Consider the following 20,904-nt stretch of genomic DNA (forward strand, 5'->3'; position numbering starts at 1 on the left):
AGGGACTTCCCTGGTGGTCCAGTGGCTAAAACTCCACGCTGCCAATGCAGGGGTCAGGGTTTGATACCTGGTCAGGAAACTAGACCCCACACGCCACAGCTAAGAGTTTGCATGCCATAACTAAGACCCGTGCAGCCAAACAAATACAAATTTTTAAAAAAGATTCGAGTTCATATTGAAATACACAAATGACTGAAAACATTTTAAAGGGAGGGAGAAAGGACACACTATCCTTACAGAAGAGTATCAAGTAATATATGAAGAGAATCCCCATTCCAGGAGATGGAGTTTAATTTCCCTCCCCTTGAGTGTGGGCTGGACTTGGTGACTCATTTCCAAAGAATAGAATATGCTGTGTGCTCAGTCACTCAGGTTCTTTGTGACCCTTTGGACTGTAGCCCATCAGGCTCCTCTGTCCACAGGATTTCCCAGGTAAGAACCCTGGAATGGGTTGCCATTTCCTTCTCCAAGGGATCTTCCCAACCTAAGGATCAAACCTGCATCTCCTGTGTCTCCCATGCTGGCAGTCAGATTCCTTACCACTGAGCCATCTGGGAAGCCAAAAATAGAGAATGGAAAGGGAAAAACTACTACTGAGTGGAGAAACTTGGCAGATAAAGATCATGTTGATATCATGTACCCTCGATAAGATGTGATACAAAAGGCCTTTCACATCTACAGTTCTCTTCCCTAAAACCCATAAACCCAATTTAATCATGAGAAAATATCAGACAAACCCAACCTGAGTGATATTCTTCAAACGTTCTGTCTGGTACTCTTCAAAATGTTCATGAAAACAGATAAAGCGTAAGAAACTCAACAGATCAGAGGAGACTAAGGAGGCATGACAACCTAATGCATTAAGGTACCCTGGATTGGATCCTGAAACAGAAAGAGGACATTAGTGGAAAAACTGGTGAAATCCAGTCTACAGCTTAGCTAATGGTATTGTACCAATTTTAACTTCTTGGTTTCTTGGTCTCAACATAGTTCTGATAGATGTTAACATTAAGGGAAGCTGGGTGAAAGGTACTGTATGATATTACCCATATGTGGGGTCTGAAATGTGACACCGATGAACCTATGAAACAGAAACAGAATCAGGTGAGAGTGGCGGCCAAGGGTTGGGTTAGGAGTGTGGAATTAGCAGATGCGAACTGGTGTGTACAGAATGGATAAACAAGGTCCTACTGTATAGCACAGGAAACTGTATTTAATATCTTATGGTACACTATAATAGAAAAGAATATGAAAATATATATATATAGCCAGTCACTTTGCTGTACAGTAATACAACATTGTAATTCAACTGTACTTCAATAAAAAATAAATTATACTGGCATTTTTTACAAGTCAAAGGTTTGTGACAACCCTGTGTTGAGCAAGTCTATCAGTGCCATTTTTCCAACAGCATTATTTTTTAATTAAGGTATGCACATTGTTTTTTTAGACATAATGCTATTACACACTTAACAGACTGCAGTATAAAGTATATATGGGCTTCTCCAGTGGCTCAGAGATAAAGAATCTGCCTGTCAATACAGGAAATGCAGGAGACACCAGTTCAATCCCTGGGTGGGCAAGATCCCTTGGAGAAGAAAACGGCAACCCATTCCACTATTCTTGCCTGGAAAAGTCCATGGACAGAGGAGCCTGCTGGGGTGTAGTCCATGGGGTTACAACTTAGTGACTGAGCCCACACACGCACACATTGTATGACTTTTATATATTTAAACTGAGAAACCAAAAAATTCATGTGACTCACTCTATTGCAATATTCACTTTATTGCAGTGGTCTGCAAACCCATAATACTTCCAAGGAATGCCTGTATTGACAAACTGACAAAATGCATATGGAGAGGCCAGAGAGCTGGAACAGCCAGCACACTATAGAACAGTCGGTGGACACTTGAAAACCCTACCTGAGTTCAAGACTTCCTACAAAGCTATGCTAATCAAGATAACGTGGTATTGGTGAAAGAAAACACAAGAAGGTCAGTGGACAGGACAGAGAACCCAGGGATAGAATACATAAATGGTGCTGGGACAACCGGACATTCACATGCCAAAAAAAGTGAAGTAAGAAAGTTCTCTTGAAAAGTTACCATGAAGGTCACCTGTGACAGGAACAAAAAGTGTCTCTCAGTAAACTTCTCACATTAGAGCAGTGGGTGGACTTAAATATACCTAAGTACCCATCTCCCCAAGTTTCGCATGAAGGGTACGTGACTCCCGTCAGTCCCCCAGGCCTGCCCCATCCACTGGGCAGGATGCGGTAGTAAAGGTGGCATCAGCAGAGCAGCCCCTCGGCCTCATGCCAGACACCTCCCGTAATCCTCTGCCTGTCGATAGGCCCCTCCTGCAGAGGCCAAGCCAGACCTCTCATTTGATTAAGACTATGAGACATAAAAACAGCACCACATAAAGAAGAAGACTACTAGCCCCTCAGGAATAACTAAATATACACAATAACGTAACTCTAGGTTTACATTTATCTACTTTCATCCCTTCATTTCTGTGACTATGAGATCCACAGCTCACCCAATAGATCTGAACTGATCCAGATACCAGTCTTTTCTTGAGCTCTGCCAGACAAAGCCAAATCCAGACTCTACTATAATTCATGGCTTAGGACTGCCTACTGCAAATCACTGGATGTGGTCCATTTGGGAGTTCATAACCTGAAACAGAAATTCACATGATAGAAATGTCTAATTTTCAGGTAGGATACTTTATTACTAGTGCATCATCTAGACTGTTTTACAGAAGTTTCTCAATTAATAGCTGCTAATCTTGCTTTTAATTTATAAATGTGCTTAGTTTCGTTTCAATGTTACTTGTGGCTTGTTTAACCTTGTGCTAGCTTCCCTTATTTGTAACAACAGTAGTTTGGGCCTCTTCTGTCTCAAGTACGACTTAAGCTGTGCACACATTGCAGTTCAAAAATGAGCCCCCACATATAACCCTATCACTGAGAGACAAGAGGGAAGGCTTGTCTCCTCCAAAATTGTACAGGGACTCTCCATTCTTTTTCCACTAAAAAATGGGAACCTATCAACTAATGGGGAACCCAGAGATCTCTGACTTCATCTAAAGTTGCTTCAGCCCAAGTTCAAGAATCACTGACCTCCAGGAAGGTCTCCCTCTCTGCTCCTCTGACCCCCACTATGGCAGAGGCCATCTTCCCTCCAAATTCAGTGTGATGTCCCAATAGCAAACTGCAGCTGTCCACTGTCCAGCAACCTTGCTTTCTAGGGCATGTTTTTCTGAGGACCTACTTTTTCCTAGATTAAAGCTGGAACCATCCACTCTGTGAGCCAGGGGTATGACTGTGCCCTCTAGCCACAACAGGACATTTCAGGACACACTGCAGGAAGTCCAGTATTTATACACAAGCCTCAGTGAGTGGACAAGGCTTTTGTTCTAGTGCATATTTGATGGGAGGGCTCACCAGTTCAACCAAGCTTGAAACCAGTACCTGTGTATGGTGCCAACTTAACAGAAGAGGCAAACCCCAACAATGTACAACAGGGACAAGAGAAAGGTCACCGGCAAGAAGAGGAAAGGGAAATAAAGTGAAAATCAATACTTGAGCCAGGTCAAGGGTGAGCTTTCAAGTCTGGCAGGCCTAGGCTTTTCCAGCAGGCTGTGGAGCCTTGAGCACATATGACCCAGAGCAGGTCTCAGCCCATACTTGAATAAGTGAGTGCTGAATGAAGTTCTGAGCATTTCCTCATCTGCCAACCTGTAATGTAATTCATTCTCCCTTGCAGAACTGAGAGGAATGAGTAAGAAACACAGTGCTAAGAATTACTGACACAAGACACGGTAGGCTGGGGACCAGAGTTCTGAAGGAAATTTTGCCTGGCAGGAACAATTTCACACTAGGGAACTGAGTTCCTGGACTCTGGGGCCAGGCTGGGAGGCGGGTGGGTGCAACAGAGCAGGGCAGGGGCAGGGCCAGGCATTGAAGCGAGGCCACAGCCCAGAGGGAGCCAGTTCCTGGTGGCTGTGGGGTGGCTCAGACAGCTTCCTGCCTCACCCGCCATGGGCCTCCCTCTGGCCTGGCTCTCCCAATGCTGCCGTCACCTCCTCCTGCCATCCTGGGCCCCCATACTCCAGGGCTCCTGGAGGTGCTGCTCCCAGGGTCCCAGAAGCACAGCAGAGACGAGCTCCACACGCAATAGGAAGATGTCACCTTCCAGGGTAAGTGGCACCAAGGAAGGTGGAGGGCATGAGGGCAAATTTGTACTGGGGGGCAGAGAATCCCCTCCATATCACCACACGTCAGCTGAAAGGAGACCTGGTGGCTGAGATGATAAAGAATCCAGCTGCACTGCAGGAGACCTGGGTTCAATGGCTGGGTTGGGAAGATCTCCTGGAGGGCATGGCAACCCACTCCAGTATTCTTGCCTGGATAATCCCCATGGACAGAAGAGCCTGGAGGGCTACAGTTCATGGGGTCGCAGAGTCCTAGATGACTGAGCGACTAACCACAGCACAGCACATGCCCCCCCCCCCACCCCATGCTTGTGGGCTAGTCCCAACCCTCAGTTCCTTAAAGCACCCTCTTTGTCCCCACCCGAGACAAGACACCCTCTATCTGCACCCTACCCTCCTTGCAGTTCACAAAGCCCTTGAACAGAATAACTTCCCCTTATCTAACAGTTAATTATTTCTCAGGAGGGTTGGGACAGCCAGCTCTCCCCTTCCCAAATGCACCTTCAAGTCCAGTTACAGCACCTGGGCTGTGATCTCTAACTACTACCACCCCACACCCCACTCCAGGACTATGCCCAAGACAGGAAACTGCTTTAGCTTTGCAGTAAGATGACCTCAAATTAATGGGGCAGAGGTAGAATTCCTGACTTCCAGTGAGCCTCAGCCCTCAGCCCTGGCCGATGACCTCTCCCTAATGCTCTGCTCTCCCAGGAGCGCCAGCCCCGCCCCACAGCTGAGCTGGCCCAGGCGGAGGAGCTGCTGGAGCAGCAGCTGGAGCTGTACCAGGCCCTGGTGGAAGGGCAAGAAGGGGCCTGGGAAGCCCAGGCCCTGGTGCTCAAGACACAGAAGCTAAAGGAACAGATGAGGAGACACAGAGAGCCTGGGAGAAGTCACCTAAGCTTTCCATCAGTGGCCCCTTCACCGTCCAGCCCTGAAAACTGCACACCACCCTCCCCAACCCTTGGATCAGCAACATCCCAGCCTCTCCCAGGCCCTAAGAAAACAGAAGAAACTGCCACAAAAGGGCTAAAAATTGGATAGTCATGAGAAGTCATGGCCTCTGCAGTCTTTTCACTCACATCCCAATTCAACACCTCCCGCTGACCTCAGCCCCCAGCAGGGCACACAGTGCCCACAGGAATTTACTCTGGATTATGCCCCAGAACCACCTCACCCCAAATCCAATAAAGGGATGGAATGCTTATAGACACCACAGACGCATGAGTTTTTTAGTTTTGTTAAAAAAAAAAAAAAATTTCCGACAAATCGGGGAAATGGGGTTCAGGAGTGGTGGTGATGCCAGGAAAGTCATGGGGCAGGGGACTGGGGCGCCCGGGGTCGGTAGCAGTAGTGTCTCCTTCACCCCCACGCCTGGTGCGGTCTCCTGAAGAGAACTGTCACATTCCAGAACGGGTGGGTGAGTCCTCTACCGTGTCTGTTCAACTGAAAAGAAAATACAGCAGTTAGACTAGAGCATGGGAAAAATTTATAAAAAAAAAAAAAAATCAAAGTCGGCACAAACACCCCTCTCCCAACACATCCAGATGTTTGTGTGGTATGCAGGTCAGAGGATAGGTCTGGGGGTAGAGAAAGAGAAATAATTTGATGAGAAGAGACCCCCATACACAGGTCAACTAAACATCCCAATAGAGCATCAAGGTGGGGCAGCAGAAATATGGATGTCAAACTTGTCAAGTGGCCACCATGCACCAGGGGCTTTAAGAAAAACCCACTAAGCAAATGAAGAGAATCTAAAGGACTAGGGAAAGCAGCTTCATGAGATCATTACTCACTGTAGGAGGAGATGTCTATCTCGTCAGGCAGCTCACTTATATTGACTTCAAAGCGATCCTGCACATCATTGAGGATCTTGGCATCATTCTCATCTGACACAAATGTGATGGCCAAGCCCTTGGTGCCAAACCGGCCTGCTCTGGCCACCTGGAAAGAGACATGTGATAGGACCAGCAGGCCCCACAGAAGGAAGACACACAAAGAGAGGGAAGAAATGCAAGATATGAAAGATAGAGAAACCCAAGGGGTGGGAGAGGACACTGGCCTATCTTCCAGGTGTGGGGCTTACCCGATGCAGGTAGGTATCTGAATCCTCAGGCATGTCGTAGTTAAAGGCAATGTTCACCCGCTCGATGTCCATGCCTCGGCCAAACAGGTTGGTAGCCACAAGAATCCGTCGTTGAAAATCTTTAAACTGCTGATACCGAGAAAGCCTTTATGAGAAAGGAAATCAGAAAGAGTGTTGAGATTTTCTTCTCTCAAGGGTCCCTTTTGCTCGCAAGGACACAAAACATCTTGCCCGTCTCTGACTCACCTCTCCTCCTGGGGCATCCCACGGTGGATAGCAATGGCTGGGAAGTTCTGCTCCACCAGGAGCTGGGCCAGGGCAATGCAACGCTGCACAGACTTCACAAATATCACCACCTGTGTGCGTGCGTGGTGTGTATGAGATTGGAGGGATGTGTGTCCATGAGGGTGTGTGTGAGAAAGATTACGAGCAGGAGTTCTCAGTAATTTCTAAAAAACTCCTCAGTCCCCATCACATACTTCCTCTTCTGCTCTAAATACTAAGTCTTTCCTGCTTGGCTCTGACTTTTCCTGAGCAGACAAACACGCTGCAGAGGATATGGAAAACAGTAACCAACTACCAGATAAATTAGGAGACAAGAATGAAGCCACCACATGAGAATGGTAAAAATCTGACCTAAGTCTGGAAAGACATGACCATTATTCCCACTCACCAAAACATCAAACATAGTAAGAGCTTATAGAAAATGATTTTTAGTGCAAATCACACAAGAGGTTAAGTAATGAAACACTTCTCCCCAGGTGAGCAGTGCAAAACACACAGTTTAAGACCTAACATGCCTAATTATTGTGGGACTCTCACCAACTTTAAGACTCAAGGATTTTGTAATTTGAGGTTTATTTTGTGTCAGGCATGGAACAGAAAAGCAATTCCCATCGTGCTCACGTTTAGCCCCTAAAAGTCTTTCTCTCATTTACAAGAATTTTTCCACCATTCTTTCATATGGCATCCATGGCTTCCTCAATAAAAAGGTTTCTGCCAACAGTTGGAGATGTACTCATTCTCCCTACTGGACCTTGGACAACTGACCTGGTTGAATTCAAGGACATCCAGAAGGTCAAAGAGCTTCCGGTTCTTCTCGTTGTCCTTCAGTTTCACGTAGTACTGCTGCAATCCATGCAGCGTCAGCTTCGTCTCATCATCCACGAAGATCTCCATTGGCTGGGGGGGAGGGGGGAGGGAAGGGGTGGGGAACGGGAGGAGGGCAGAGTGGGGGGGTTAAACCTGGGGGGGTGGAGGAAGTTGATCTCCAATACACCCCATGGGGGGATGGGGAGAAAGAGAGAAGACTGAAAACCCAGCCCCACCCCCAAAAATACCCACATTTTAATGTGGTCTTTTGGACATTAGATCTGATTTCCTTCCTATCAGTTGAGTTTTAAGATTTCCCAACTGAAAATAGTTATAGGAAAGGAACTCTGCACGGAGGAAAGGGCAGAGTCCAACCATCCAATGGCAAGGTGCCATTACCTCATACGGAGGTGGTGGAGGAAAGAAAACAAAGGGAAGTGGTTCTCAAAGCGAGAACATGAAGCAAACACCTGGGAAATCATGGCAACAGTGACTCGAGGTCAGAATAAATCCATTAGAGCTGGTTTAATATGCGGGAGAGCTCCATTCGCATATTCTCTCAACTAGGAGAATCATATCTCCATAAGGAAGGTAGATGTCTTCCCATATCCCCATTAGGAAGGTGGAAGATCAGAATGCTTCAATGGACTTAAGGTCAAAATGCCATGAAAAGAGAGGCAAAGATCACTCAAGATGAGTAGCAACTTGCCCTCGGACCACAAGGAAATAGTTTTAGATGAGATTGGTCTCTGAACGAAAAATCAAACCATCTACAGTGTTACGAGGAAGGTACAATGAGTGGTGCTAAGAAGCAAATTCAGAGCAGCAGAGTTACTCAGTCATCTTTAAAAACAAAACACACACACACAGCCCTTGAAGGGAAGGTAGATAGCATTTACAAAAAAAAAAAAAAAGTGGTAACTGGCACAAGAGTCAACTCTAAAGCCCAATTTCCCTTTGTGTGCTGTGCTTAGTCACTCAGTCATGTCCGACTCTTTGTGACACCATGGACTGAAGTCCACTAAGCTCCTCTGTCCATGGGGATTCTCCAGGCAAGAATACTGGAGTGGGTAACTTTTCCCTTCTTCAGGGGATTTTCCCAACCCAGGTCTCCCGCATTGCAGGTGGATTCTTTACCATCTGAGTCACCAGGAAGCCATGGTTAACATAAAACCCCAGGGTACAAGATTTGGGGAAAGGATAAGTGTGTCATAGGAGAAAACCAGAAGCTGAACTTCAGAATGCAGACTAGCAAAGGAAGGATTTCCAAAGAGAAGTTCCATGGCTTCCTTCCAATCTAACTTGAACCCCAAATACAGCTAAAGGTAAGAGTTATGGTCCACAGGAAGGAGCACAGCAGGGAGGGAGGGAAAGAACACACTCCACTGCTTACACAAGGGCCTGCCTAGCCCAGACCCTACCACCACCTGGTAACACCCAAGTGGAGCTCCTCACTTTACTTCTTCCATATCCCTCTGAATATTAAGAGTTAAAAAGAAGAAAAAAAATCTACCACCCTACTCAGAACACCCCTCCCCACCAACACAAATGGAAAGAAACAGGGAGCACGGCACGCCTTGGGTTCAGGAAAAAAACCGGGAACAGAAAAAGAGGCTGGTTTGGTCCTCAGCTTCCTGGTCAGGTTCCCCGCGGCCTCCGCTGCCGCCATCCACCGCCGAGTGCGTCCGCATTTCCCCCGCCGCGCCACGGTGCTTCTCCGCTGCTGGTTCACATCAACCGAGGTTCCGACGGGTGCGAGGAGGTACGGGTAGGAAGGAGTATGGACTCGGGGATTGAGGTGCCAAAGGCCCCCACCCCTGGAGGTGGGGAGGGAGCGGATTCATGTGTGCTGTTTGCTCTTCTTTTGGACATGCCCTGCCATCTGTCTGTCCCTCTCTTGCTCTCCTGCCACCGGGAGGTTATGAGTTTGGGGAGCAGAAGGCTCCGGCTGTATGCTCGATGCCACCTTGAGGGTGCGTGGCTGTAGGGGGTATGTAGAAGACGATGGGTGGGTGGTAGGGCAGAAAATCCTGCCCTCCCCCAAAAGGGAGAAGAGGTTCAAAAAATGCTGTGATGAAAAAAAGTCGAACACTACCCGCTCTCACGTTAACCCGACCAAGTCTTCCGGAGTTTCCCTGGCGCCGCGCAGACCCTAACACTAACTGTCTCTGCCTCTGTGTGTCTCTTCAAGGAGTCATCACTTTCAAATGGGCACGTGCCCCCTTCTTGGCGCTTGAAGGACAAGGGAGTCTGGAGGAAGAGGGCGCGGAGGGGGAGAAGGCAGCGGGCGGGGAGTGGAGGGAGAGAAGGTAGAAGGGTATTTACGTCTTGCATGAACTTGCGGCAGACTGGACGAATCTCTTTGCTCAAGGTAGCACTGAACATCATGACCTGCTTCTCATGGGGGGTCATGCGAAAAATTTCCTGGACATCCCGACGCATGTCTACAGGAAAAAGAAAAAAAAAAAATTATAGTAGAAAAGAGACATATTATCATAAATGAAGATCAGAGACAGGCTTATCAATGAGGTAAGGACTGCTGGAAGTGGGTGAGCCGAGAGTTGCGGGTCAGGGTTAAGATTTGCCTCAGGTCTCTCTCTACTCTATTATCTCCAACCGCCATGTAATCATGTCCAGGGTTATAATACAGCGGGAAGAACAGTGTCTATGGCCCAGGTTCCAGCCGTGTATTTTAACCACACAAGAAATTAGATGAGACCCCAAAGCCCACAACTAGAAAATGGGGATAAAGCCCACTGCAAAGGCTCACAAAGATTAAGTCCTTACAAAGCCCTTCTCCCTACTCCTCTCTCCCCAAGCTCCAACTGTCTACCAATATCGCGCACCTATTACATTCCAGCTGTCAGAGTCCATTCCACGCTTCCTCTGGATCACACTGTCCTATCCAGTCAGGCAAATATGACATCTCTACTTGGAGCCCACTTTATAGCTCGCCATCTAGAATAGCCAAAGATCATTTGGAATGACTTATCCCTGGGTATATGCCCATCCCTAGTCTCATTCACCAAATTTGCGTTCTCATAAAACATCTTCCTTTCTTCACAGCACTTGGCACACTGGAACACCACACCACACAGACTCCCACACACACTCTCCACATTCATTCCAGAACTTAAGTTGAAACATTTATTCAGCTATAATCTGATGATATAATCTGAGTTGAGGATGCCAAACGAGTAGACTGTCTCTTTTTCCAGTTCCATTTTCTTCCCTATGACACCCACTACAGAGATTTACAAAGGACACAATGGTGGTGTGACTAACATCCAAGATTAGCTAGGTCCCTCCTCTCAAAGATAAACATCTACCACAAAAAGGAAGAACATGATACCCTTCTCCTTGATCACCAAGGAAGCTTAACAAGCCTAACAGAGACTGACCAGGGAAGCCAGAGCCATCAGTCATGGGTGATAGATTAAGAGTCGTCCTGGCACTAAAGTGCTCCAGTATCAAATAAGCATCATTTGGCTCCAAAAGGTAACTTCCCAGATCACTAGACCAGCCCCAGCCCAACTGGGACAACTTACCGAGCTGTTCAAGCATCTTATCGCATTCATCCAAGATAAAGTGTTTAATGTGTTTGAGGTTGAGGCTCTTATTTCGAGCCAGAGCTAGGATGCGGCCAGGGGTCCCCACGACGATATGCGGGCAGTTCTTCTTCAGCACCTCTTCATCCTTCTTGATAGACAGACCACCAAAAAACACTGCAACCTGCCAACCCAGAAGAGAACAGTATTTCACAAGGAAGGAAAGGGTCAACCTTCCCAAGGTTCCCATCCTTTCAATTTGCTCTAAACCAATTCTCAGAACATTTCAGAGCTAAATGGAACATGAGATCACCTAATCTAAAAGTATCATATCCCCCAAACATTGAAGCTAAGAAACAAAAGTGACCTGTCCTAAACTACATGCTCTGAGAACTAGCATTTAGTTCTTCTGACTTAATCTAACAATTTTCCTTCTCCAACTCCAAAGCCAGACTTCCCTGTAAAAAGGAGGATGGCAAGAAATTAACAGTGTCAAGTACCAAAAAAAAGCTCACGGGTATCAAGTGTTCCTAACTGACCCTAGATTTTTAAATTCCTTTGAATAAACCCTGTTTAGGCTACACATATTACTGCACCTTAAAACTATTAGGGAAATGGCTGTTGAGCCTTTAATACAGCATCAGAAACTGCTTTTTTAGTTTCAAAGGGGGAGACCAATCAAGGGATTCAGACTATCATAACCCTAAGTCTAGAGTAAATCTAAAACCATTAATTGTGGGACAAGTGGTTTGCAACAAAACAGGAGATACATAGCATCATCTGTGAAGAATTCTTGCCAAAAATCTTTAACTTGAACCATTTAAGCTTTCAAACATAACTTTCAGTTTAGGGACTTCCCTGGCAGTCTACTTTCAATGCAGGGGGCATGGGTTTGATCCCTGGTGGGGGAACTCAGATCCCATATGCTAGGTGCCACAGCAAAAAAAAAAAAAAAAAAAAAAAAAATTCAGTTTACAGGAAACACTGAGAGCGAAAAACAAGTTAAAACACCACCACAGGAAAGTAACCAAACAAATCCAGAGGTAGGACATTTTGCAGAACTAGCTCAATCTCTTTATCAAATCACTGAAACATAATATTGAGCAAATGGACAGACTCTCTCATCAAATTTATATTTGATTTTGACACCAAAAACATCCTCTTTTGAGTCCACAAGGTGAAGAATTAAACCTACAGAGGTGGAACTACATCCTAGCTCTCTACTGAGCTCAACAAGTGTTTTCATAGTCATAACAATGGAAAGTTATGGAAAGTCTACTTGCTAAAAGGACAGAAAGTAAATGCTAACAAAACTGACAATGTAAGAACACAGATATACTTTACACACACACATAGAGCTTTGACTGTATTTAGAAAATTAAATAGTTTCCCCAAGTTCTGGGAAAAAGAACCATGTAAACAAGCTAAACAGTCTTACATGAAAAGTCAAAATGGCTTTTAAGTAGACAAATTGAGAAAATAGTGTCTAATACTTGGTTTCACAGAACATCAGAAGTTAAAAAAAAAAAAAAAAGTTAACAAGTGGTACTCTGTGAAGTATGATTAGACAGGAGAAGACAAATTCATCATAAGATCTTTCGGATTAACTACACATTTTACCAAGCGCAAGTACTACTATTACTATTTTAAACAAATTATTTTTAGTTTAGGACTACTACTCAAATATTCCTAGTTCTAAATATAATAATTAAGGGGGAAATTTTTAATCTGAACAAAACTATATTTTTTCACCCAAGGAGAATAAAAAATTACATACATCAAGTATATACATATGCTTCTCAAACTCCAATTACCTGAGAATCTTGTTAGAATGCATGTTCATACTGGATAGGTCTAGGGTGGAACCCATGTTATCTACATTTCCAGCCACTCCCAAGTGACACTGAAACCACACGTCTGGGAACCACACCTTGAATATCTGGGAACCACACCTTGAATATCGCAGCTACACAATGCACACCCATACTGACACAGTGTGTATACATACTGATACAATGTATACACATATCAATACAATATAGCAGGCACCTCTAACAAGTATAATTCATATGGGAACATAAATCTCTTACACACCTAAGTTCCAGGAACTTACTATGTCCTACATGTTTAATTGTGTAGAGGTATTTAATACCCGTGGGACGTGAAGACTACTGATCTAGCAAGTCCCCAGTGCCTCCAACTCCCCACACCCTCATTCCCCCAAGCCTCTCACCCTGGCTTACCTTGACGCTGGGCATGTATTTGGAGAAGCGCTCATACTCCTTGCTGATCTGAAAAGCCAACTCCCGAGTGTGACACATCACCAGTACAGACACCTGGGGGGGAAGGACAGTAGGTGGAGACACAGACAGTATATCCCTTCACCAGGGATGTCACAAAAGCATACCCAGCAAACCACAAGTGGCTACAATTCCAGATCTAAATCATTAACCCCATAATTACTACAGAATATTCCCCAGGGCTCTCAGTCAAGCGTGATAAAGGTCATCTTAACAGCAAGAACTCACAGCTCTCAAAGCATCATGTAGCTGAGGCAACACCCTTCCTGAACACTACTAGCCAAGATGCTTTGCCCAGCACTCTCTGCAAGTGTACCTGTCCAGTAACTGGCTCCAATTGTTGCAGTGTAGCCAGCACAAACACCGCTGTCTTTCCCATGCCTGACTTGGCCTGGCATAGGACGTCCATTCCCAGGATGGCCTGAGGGATACACTCATGCTGGACTAGAAGTAGGAAAGAAAAGGTAAATTAGACTTCAATCTCCAGAGAACTCCACCACATTTTTGCACCAGGCCAAACCCATTTCTCACCACTCAATTCTTTTTTTTTCACCACTCAATTCTTAAGTAATTCTTGTCAATTTCCATACCCCTTTCTCTCTGCTCCCTCCATCAAAGTGAAAGTGAAGTCGCTCAGTCGTGTCCGACTCTTTGTGACCCCATGGACTGTAGCCTACCACACTCCTCCGTCCATGGGATTTTCCAGGCAAGAATACTGGAGTGGGTTGCCATTTCCTTCTCCAGAGGATCTTCCTGACCCAGGGATCGAACCGGGGTCTCCTGCACTGTAGGCAGACGTTTTACCGTCTGAGCCACCAGGGAAGTCCCTCAATCAAATAGATTCCCACATCAAGACCTTCCCAGTTCCTTCTAGTATTAGCCTCTTCTAACTCCAGGGCCCAAAGTCCTGCCATCAACCCTGTGGGCATCTACCAATCGGTCATCTTAGGTGCTCCTCTGTCCCAGTGCTCCTTAATCTGTAACAATCCATGACTTTTGAGTGCCTGTCACAGGCTACTTCTCCTACTCAGATTGTCATGCTTTGGGTGACACAACTCTACAACCTTGGGCAAAATGAAGAACTTGGTTAAAGTGAAGTTTCTCAGTCGTGTCCAACTCTTTGCACCCCATGGACTGTAGACTGCCAGGCTCCTCTGCCCATGGGATTTTCCAGGCAAGAGTACTGGAGTGGGTTGCCATTTCCTTCTCCAGGGGGTTTTCCCGACTCAGAGACTGAACCCAGTCTCCCGAATTGCAGGCAGACGCTTTACCGTCTGAGCTACCAGGGAAGAACTTGGTACTTGACCCAAAAGCCAGCTATCTTTAGACCACCCATAAAGGTTTGCAGAGACCAGAGTTGACTTGGTCCAAGGGTCCAACCAGCTCCTCTTTGGAAATTTTCAATTAAAAGACAAAATTTAAAACAAGACAAGGAGAAAAGCCACTCTAAGTTGCTCTGAAATCACTAGCACTTATCATGAACAAAGACTAACCTGTATAAACATCTTTTACTGCTAAAATAGGTTCTGGTACTTATTTCCTGATCTACCCTATACACAAATCTGTAAGGGACCATGGCTATTATCTGTTTTCTTGTATCCTTAAAGCACCAATGAGAACTCTATGCCCAACAGGAAATTTACCTTCTGATGGATGCTCAAAGCCACAGTCAACAATGGCCCGGAGCAACTCTGGCTTGAGCAAGAAGTCACGAAAGCCAGAGCTGTGGATGGAGACATAGGAGCCCTTGACATCCTTCTTGGCAGGGGCCTCAGCCCCATCTCCTCCAGCTGCCGTCTCCACCTCATCATCTTCATAATCCAAGAGCTCATTGTCCACATCGTTCTCTGCCATAACTGAGCCGGCAGGAGAAGGGGAAGGGTCTCCGGATGGGTTAGCGTAGAATAAAGGAAGAGAAGAGGAGGAGAGTGGGGGCTTGAGGAACAGAAGAGGAAAAGAAACACACTAGTTTCTGACAGAAGAGCTAGGAGGGAAAAAAAACAGGGAGGAGACATCAGTCATGAGCAGAGCCTTCACCATCTATCCTGTCCATCCCCACACTCTTCCTGTCCCTAAACTATGACACATGTACCTGGAAACAAAAGTAACAAAGGGAAAAACAAGTAATAAAAAACACAAGACAAAGAAACAAAAGACAAACATAACACACAGAATGGGAAAAGTGTGTTTCCCAGGAGTGGTGATTAGGACGTAAGTTCCCAAAAGGATAGGATCGGAGAAGCAGAAACCGGAAAGCTAGAAAGGCAAGGCCAGCTTCTAAATTCCTGCTCCGGGACAGCAGTGAGGATAAAAAATTAAAGACACATAAAAAACAGACTACTAACAATTTACAAGACTGGAGAATGTTAAGGACAAAATGAAAAATCCTCAATGAAAGACCTTGTGCTTTCCCTATAATCTCAAGGTGTCGACAGCAGCCATCAGTCAAGGGTGATAGATTTACGGTCGTCATTGCGCAAAGCGCTCACTTTTCAAAATGGAAACATCATGTGGCTGCCATCCACGTCTCCCAACACGCCAGTCTCCCAGTCCTCAGACACCTCATAGTCGCGCGTAAAAAATCCTTCGGTGATGGTGGTGGAGGAGGGTGGAGGCTAGAGAATGGCTCGGCCAAGAGAAAAAACCCACTCCTCCATCAATCACATCACCGTTGCGTTACTCCTCAGCTATGGCTCGTTTCCGAAAAACACACAATGACACCAGCCGTAAACATTTAGGAAATGCTCCAAATAACGGTGGGCAAATCGAGGTGAGAAACGTCCAGGTAGGCCTAGAAGCTGGCTCCTCTTCGTATTCCCGCCGCGTACCGCGGACCCAGAAATAAGCGCGAAAGTGAGAAGACCCCGCCCTCCGCAAATAGCCAGGACCAGAGGACGCCTAGCGCCGCCTCTCAATGTCACTGGGGCCTCGAGTAATCAAGGGCCCCACCGAAGGAGCGAGAAGCAAAGAAAACACAATGGCGCCGGGGCCACCATCTTGGATTGGGCCCCCCTATCTTCCCTACCTCCCCCCCCGCGAAGTTTCTTCATCTCGAAAAAGATGCAAGCGATGCAACTAACGACCCAATCAGACTCCAGCAACAAGACCATGGCCTGTACAAGGGCTATCAGGAGCTCGTGCGACAGGATGGCCGCAGAGAAACGCAGATGGAGGCGGATGGTGCCGAAGGCCAAAGCTTACCTGAGCAAGGCAAAGACGTATGGCGGCGGCAACAGCGACGAAGAAGGGAATCTGCCTTCACTTCCGGTTCCCGGTTTTCCCTCCACCCGGCCTCCCGCCTTCGCTGATGCGAGCGCGCAGGCGCAAAGAACCGGAAGACGGGCCTTCCACGGTTGTGTGGGTCTGCGCGCTCCAGGGTTGCCTTTAGAAAATGCCTGCGTGAAAAAAAATTTTTTAAGCCACTTCTTACTCCTTCGCTACTACCAGTAACAAAAGGCATCAAGGAAACTATAATTTTTCCCATTATTATCTTTTTCCCGCTTGTCCAGTTCTTTTCCGCGCCTCTCTCTTCATTTAGATTCTTGCCACTCAGGTCTTCTTTCTGGGCACCCCTCCTCTGGGCGCAGGAGGACCCAAGGTGCCGGGACTTCGATTTCCCACGGGGTCCTTGGCCCGGTAGTCAAGGTGACCTGGGGGTGCTGGCGCTGGAGTTAGGGAACGGCCAGCCCCAGGTGTAGGTAGTGAGTAGTTCTCGCGGATCCTACCCCCTACCTTTTCCCCAGCCTTGGAACCGGTGGGCGGCATTTACCCAAAGTAATGGTTGGCTGATGTATCTGATGTCCTAAGGGCCGTGGGCTTGGGCTGTAAGTCAGGAAGGTGTTCTGAAGCCACTGCGTGCAGGACTGGGGGTCTAGATTCTGCCCCAAGTGTTAACGATAAATACTAGGGTATGAGGGTTACATGGTGGTGGGTTAGTCGCTAAGTCGTGTCAGACTCTTGCGACCTATGGACTGTAGCCCACCAGGCTCCTCTGTCGATGGGATTCTCCAGGCAAGACTACTGGAGTGGGTTGCCATGCCCTCTTCCAGGGGATCTTCTCCACCCTGGGGTTGAACTCAGGTCTCCTGCATTGCGGGCTGCTTCTTTACCTACTGAGCCACCAAGGAAACCTGAGTGTTACATAACATTTTATAAAATTTCAACCAGAATGTGCTTAACCCTTTACCCAATAACCCCTCCCATAGTTCATCCTGGATATTTTTCCTGAATGAAACATTTGATATCTCCCCTCTCGCTTTTATATGCTACAGAAGTCAGATGTGACTTAACAAAACTGATAACAAACGTTTGACCCTTTATGTACTATCACTTAACCATTTAACACCAAGGTGTACCATTATTCCCATTCTATATCAAGCAAACAGATTCAAAGAAATAAATCAACATGTCCAAAGTAATACAGCTAGCAAGGTGACAGAGCCAGAACGTAGACACCTCTTTATTCTGTACTGTATCCCGTCTCCCTGATTAAAGAGTGCTTAATAAATACCCTACAGATAACCTCATTGGTTTAAGGCTTGTTTTCTGTGGCCGAAAGAAATAAAAGTGATTCAAGGATGATGTTACAGAAGGGCAGTTTTTCCAACCCACAATATCTTTTTTTTTCAACAGCATTTATCAACTGCCAGTCCTGTGTCAAGTGCTAGCCTAAGATCTGGGTACATAGCAACGAACAGCCCTATCATCACAGAGTTCATTTAACAGGGGAGACATGTCAAGTACGGATAAATTCTATGAAGGAAAACAAAGCAGTGTTCAGATCAGTCGCTCAGTCGTGTCCGACTCTTTGCGACCCCATGAACCACAGCACGCCAGGCCTCCCTGTCCATCACCAACTCCCGGAGTCCACCCAAATCCATGTCCATTGTGTCGGTGATGCCATCCAGCCATCTCATCCTCTGTTGTCCCCTTCTGCCCTCAATCTTTCCCAGCATCAGGGTCTTTTCAAATGAGTCAGCTCTCTGCATCTGGTGGCCAAAGTAATGTTACTACCTTTACTTTACTTTAACGGCATTACAAAGTAATGCCAAAGCAATGTTACTACCCCTCAGATTTTCTCTCTAGTTACCATCTACAGTCCTCAGGTTTGCAAAGGAGGAGCCACATGTTTCTCACTTAGGAGAAAAACTTATGTGCCATTTGCTTTTGTTTCTCCCAACAAGCTTCAAAGGACAGCCCTTTTGAGTGGGGAATACATAAGCAAGGAACAAAAATGACTGAAAATGAGAAATGAGAAGCAAAAGGAAGCTGACTCAAACCACCAGTTGATTTGCCCATAATTATTTTATTGACACTTTTATTGTTACAAAGGGAAAGTATGGTGTTGAGGATGTAAAAGGAAGGTCATGCACACAAGAGGACACAACATCACTTTAGATCTCAGGAAGCAGTAAGCATCTGATGGTTCTTTCGGGAAATAGCAAAAGGGGGAAAGCCAATAAAGAGAAAGACCAACTTAACAGAGACAAAAAGGCTAAAAAATGCAAACATCTTCCTGGAATCACAATAGAGAGGCTAATTAAAGCCATTTCATCTTTTCAGGGATCATAAGGTCTGTGGGAAAAGAAAGATGGGAAGAATCAATTCTCTAGAGAATTAGGAGGGTCACAATGGCAACCCACTCCAGTGTTCTTGCCTGGAGAATCCCAGGGACGGGGGAGCCTGGTGGGCTGCCGTCTATGGCATCGCACAGAATCGGACACGACTGAAGCGACTTAGCAGCAGCAGCAGCAGCAGCAGCAAGATGAATGAGTAGAATTAGAAAGCCACAGACAGAAGTGAGAAAACAGCTGTGTTTAGGTTTTGGCAGGTGGGCAGGGGGTCATTATAATATCACAGATTTGTCACTTATTGAATCCAGCTACTAGAAACCATGCTAGGCTCTTTACAGAATGATTTCTAGTTAATGCAACAACAAGGTAGCATTATTCCAGCCTTACAAGGACACGGGAGTTACAGTTTAAGTAGCTTGTCATGGTTGCCCAGCCAGCAAGTGGCACAGTCAGGAGAGGGACCCAAGCCTGCCTGGCCCTGAAGTCAGTGTTTTCCACATCCCTACTTCTCCAAGCTACAAATTTCACAAAGGATCTGAGTGAAGGTGACCTGGCAGTTTACACGGTCCCAGTAAAAGAGTAATAAGGAGATTCAGGTCTGACCAGGGTATGTCTAAGTTTCACAGGAGAATCATTGGATCCTGCTTCCTAGAATTTCTAGGGAATGCAAGGGAGAGAAGGATTATGGTGGAAGTTGATTTTGACTTGGGGATTTCTTGGCAGGAGGGAACTGGGAGGAGTCAGGCCCTAGGTTAGGTCCTAGGCAGCAATCCGGTAGTTGGGGTGAACCTGGGGCCTGACGTCGCAGACCATGCCGAGAAGCTGGGCCAGGACACGTTCACGGTTTCTCTGCTGGGAGCTCTGCATGCCCTGCACCTGGCGCCTTGTAGCCTGCTCCACCTCAGCTGACAAGTTCCCTTGGGAGCCCATGGCCTGGGGAGTGGGAGAAAGGGTGGAAGAGAGAAAAGAAAAAGCAGAAACAGAGAAAGAAGCATCCAGGCACGTGGAAGGAAGGGTCCTGGAGCAAGGCCAGGAAGCAAGGCCCTCTCCAGAGTCATGCCCACCCATGGAAATATCTAGATAGACACCACTCGCATCCATGGAAATATCTGGACACCAAAGAGACCAACATAATGCCCTCTCCTCTAAGATCTGACATGCAGCATCATCCTACAACAGACTGTAGGATCCTCACCATCCATGCCCATAAAACTCTGCCCTCCACCCCAAATGTCATCATACCCTGCATAGATCTCAGCCATCCCCCCACCTCCACCACCAGCTACACGAGTCCTTCAAAACTCCCAGACTCTCTTACATACAACTAAGCTTGACCTCACCAGGGTCCCCTTTGACCCTTGACCACCTTTTTTCTTGTGGAATCACCCTGTACACATCCCACCAGATATACCCACCAACATGCACACTCGGGGTCCCATCTCAGCTCCCCCACGACTCACTGCCTGCTGCTTGCTCTGGAATTCTTGCTCTCTCTCTCTGCGGTACTGGTCCACTTCCATTTGTGCCTCCTCCTTTGCCTGCTTCAGACGCCGAGCCTTCCCTGGAGGCAGAAGAAAGGACTGACAGTGGGGATAGGACCCCGCCCCAACACACACACACACACACTGTGAAAGTAGGGGGTCAGTCCCTCCCTCAAAGTTACTGCCTTCTCTCTGTCAGCCAAGAACAGGATTCTCATCACCCACCCATTTCTTCCCTCCTAAAAGCAACCGCAGCCCCCAGCTCTCTCTCCATCAGTCTTGGGTTATCCCAAGGACTCAAATGTTTGCTGTCCCTCTACCCCTAATTTTCTTTCCAGATTCCTAAGGAAAAAATGAGACTCACTCTTTCTGGCATCTGCCACCTTCTCAGCCGCCCGCTTCTCGGCTTGCAGGAGCTGCTGGATACCCTGGGATTGACTGGCCATTTCTGTTGTTATGACCAATGTTGTTTGTTTCAGAAGCCACCAAGGTACCAGATGGCTCCCCCTCTTCCCTCCCCCCACAACGCCTAATCCTCCTCCAGCTGTTTGCTGCAGCCTTTCACTCCCCCTGGGTCTTAGTGCTCCCCTTTTCGCTCAGACTCCT

At 46.7% G+C, this 20,904-nt stretch overlaps 3 protein-coding genes and 2 non-coding genes across 5 annotated transcripts; 1 reads left to right on the plus strand and 4 right to left on the minus strand.

The window, feature by feature from the left end:
* The first annotated feature begins 4,047 nt into the window (after nucleotides 1-4,047).
* On the plus strand, nucleotides 4,048-5,262 carry MCCD1 (mitochondrial coiled-coil domain 1). Its single transcript, XM_070360961.1, has 2 exons — nucleotides 4,048-4,225; nucleotides 4,955-5,262. Exons 1-2 carry the CDS (start codon nucleotides 4,048-4,050, stop codon nucleotides 5,260-5,262), a joined length of 486 nt encoding a protein of 161 aa, XP_070217062.1.
* A 174-nt stretch (nucleotides 5,263-5,436) lies between these two features.
* On the minus strand, nucleotides 5,437-16,100 carry DDX39B (DExD-box helicase 39B). The gene is made up of 11 exons (XM_070361312.1): nucleotides 15,734-16,100; nucleotides 14,888-15,228; nucleotides 13,561-13,688; nucleotides 13,188-13,280; nucleotides 10,945-11,128; nucleotides 9,722-9,840; nucleotides 7,355-7,486; nucleotides 6,551-6,660; nucleotides 6,305-6,449; nucleotides 6,015-6,162; nucleotides 5,437-5,664 (listed from the first exon to the last, which is right to left on the minus strand). Exons 2-11 carry the CDS (start codon nucleotides 15,096-15,098, stop codon nucleotides 5,648-5,650), a joined length of 1,287 nt encoding a protein of 428 aa, XP_070217413.1. The 5' UTR covers nucleotides 15,099-15,228; nucleotides 15,734-16,100; the 3' UTR covers nucleotides 5,437-5,647.
* LOC138985166 (small nucleolar RNA SNORD83) lies at nucleotides 10,810-10,886 on the minus strand. Its single transcript, XR_011462420.1, has one exon. It is a non-coding gene; the product is annotated as a small nucleolar RNA SNORD83 (small nucleolar RNA).
* LOC138985165 (small nucleolar RNA SNORD83) lies at nucleotides 15,681-15,759 on the minus strand. The gene has a single exon (XR_011462419.1). It is a non-coding gene; the product is annotated as a small nucleolar RNA SNORD83 (small nucleolar RNA).
* Nucleotides 16,101-18,371: 2,271 nt separating the features above from the next.
* Nucleotides 18,372-20,895, minus strand: ATP6V1G2 (ATPase H+ transporting V1 subunit G2). Its single transcript, XM_005904173.2, has 3 exons — nucleotides 20,663-20,895; nucleotides 20,278-20,378; nucleotides 18,372-19,750 (listed from the first exon to the last, which is right to left on the minus strand). The coding sequence occupies exons 1-3, from the start codon at nucleotides 20,742-20,744 to the stop codon at nucleotides 19,577-19,579; spliced, it is 357 nt and encodes a 118-aa protein (XP_005904235.1). The 5' UTR covers nucleotides 20,745-20,895; the 3' UTR covers nucleotides 18,372-19,576.
* Nucleotides 20,896-20,904: the final 9 nt, after the last annotated feature.

The sequence above is a fragment of the Bos mutus genome, chromosome 23 (assembly GCF_027580195.1).
Source record: "Bos mutus isolate GX-2022 chromosome 23, NWIPB_WYAK_1.1, whole genome shotgun sequence".
Classification (NCBI taxonomy): Eukaryota; Metazoa; Chordata; class Mammalia; order Artiodactyla; family Bovidae; genus Bos; species Bos mutus.

Coding starts and splice junctions, on each gene's coding strand:
- MCCD1 (XM_070360961.1), top strand. CDS start 4,048: ATGGGCCTCCCTCTGGCCTGGCTCTCCCAATGCTGCCGTCACCTCCTC. Junction 4,226..4,954: donor GGTAAGTGGCACCAAGGAAG/GTGGAGGGCATG, acceptor CCCGCCCCACAG/CTGAGCTGGCCCAGGCGGAG.
- DDX39B (XM_070361312.1), bottom strand. CDS start 15,098: ATGGCAGAGAACGATGTGGACAATGAGCTCTTGGATTATGAAGATGAT. Junction 13,689..14,887: donor CTTTGAGCATCCATCAGAAG/GTAAATTTCCTG, acceptor TCCTACTTCTAG/TCCAGCATGAGTGTATCCCT. Junction 7,487..9,721: donor GCCGCAAGTTCATGCAAGAC/GTAAATACCCTT, acceptor CCTCCCCCCCAG/CCAATGGAGATCTTCGTGGA.
- ATP6V1G2 (XM_005904173.2), bottom strand. CDS start 20,744: ATGGCCAGTCAATCCCAGGGTATCCAGCAGCTCCTGCAAGCCGAGAAG. Junction 20,379..20,662: donor GGTGGCAGATGCCAGAAAGA/GTGAGTCTCATT, acceptor TTCTGCCTCCAG/GGAAGGCTCGGCGTCTGAAG. Junction 19,751..20,277: donor TCCAGAGCAAGCAGCAGGCA/GTGAGTCGTGGG, acceptor CCCACTCCCCAG/GCCATGGGCTCCCAAGGGAA.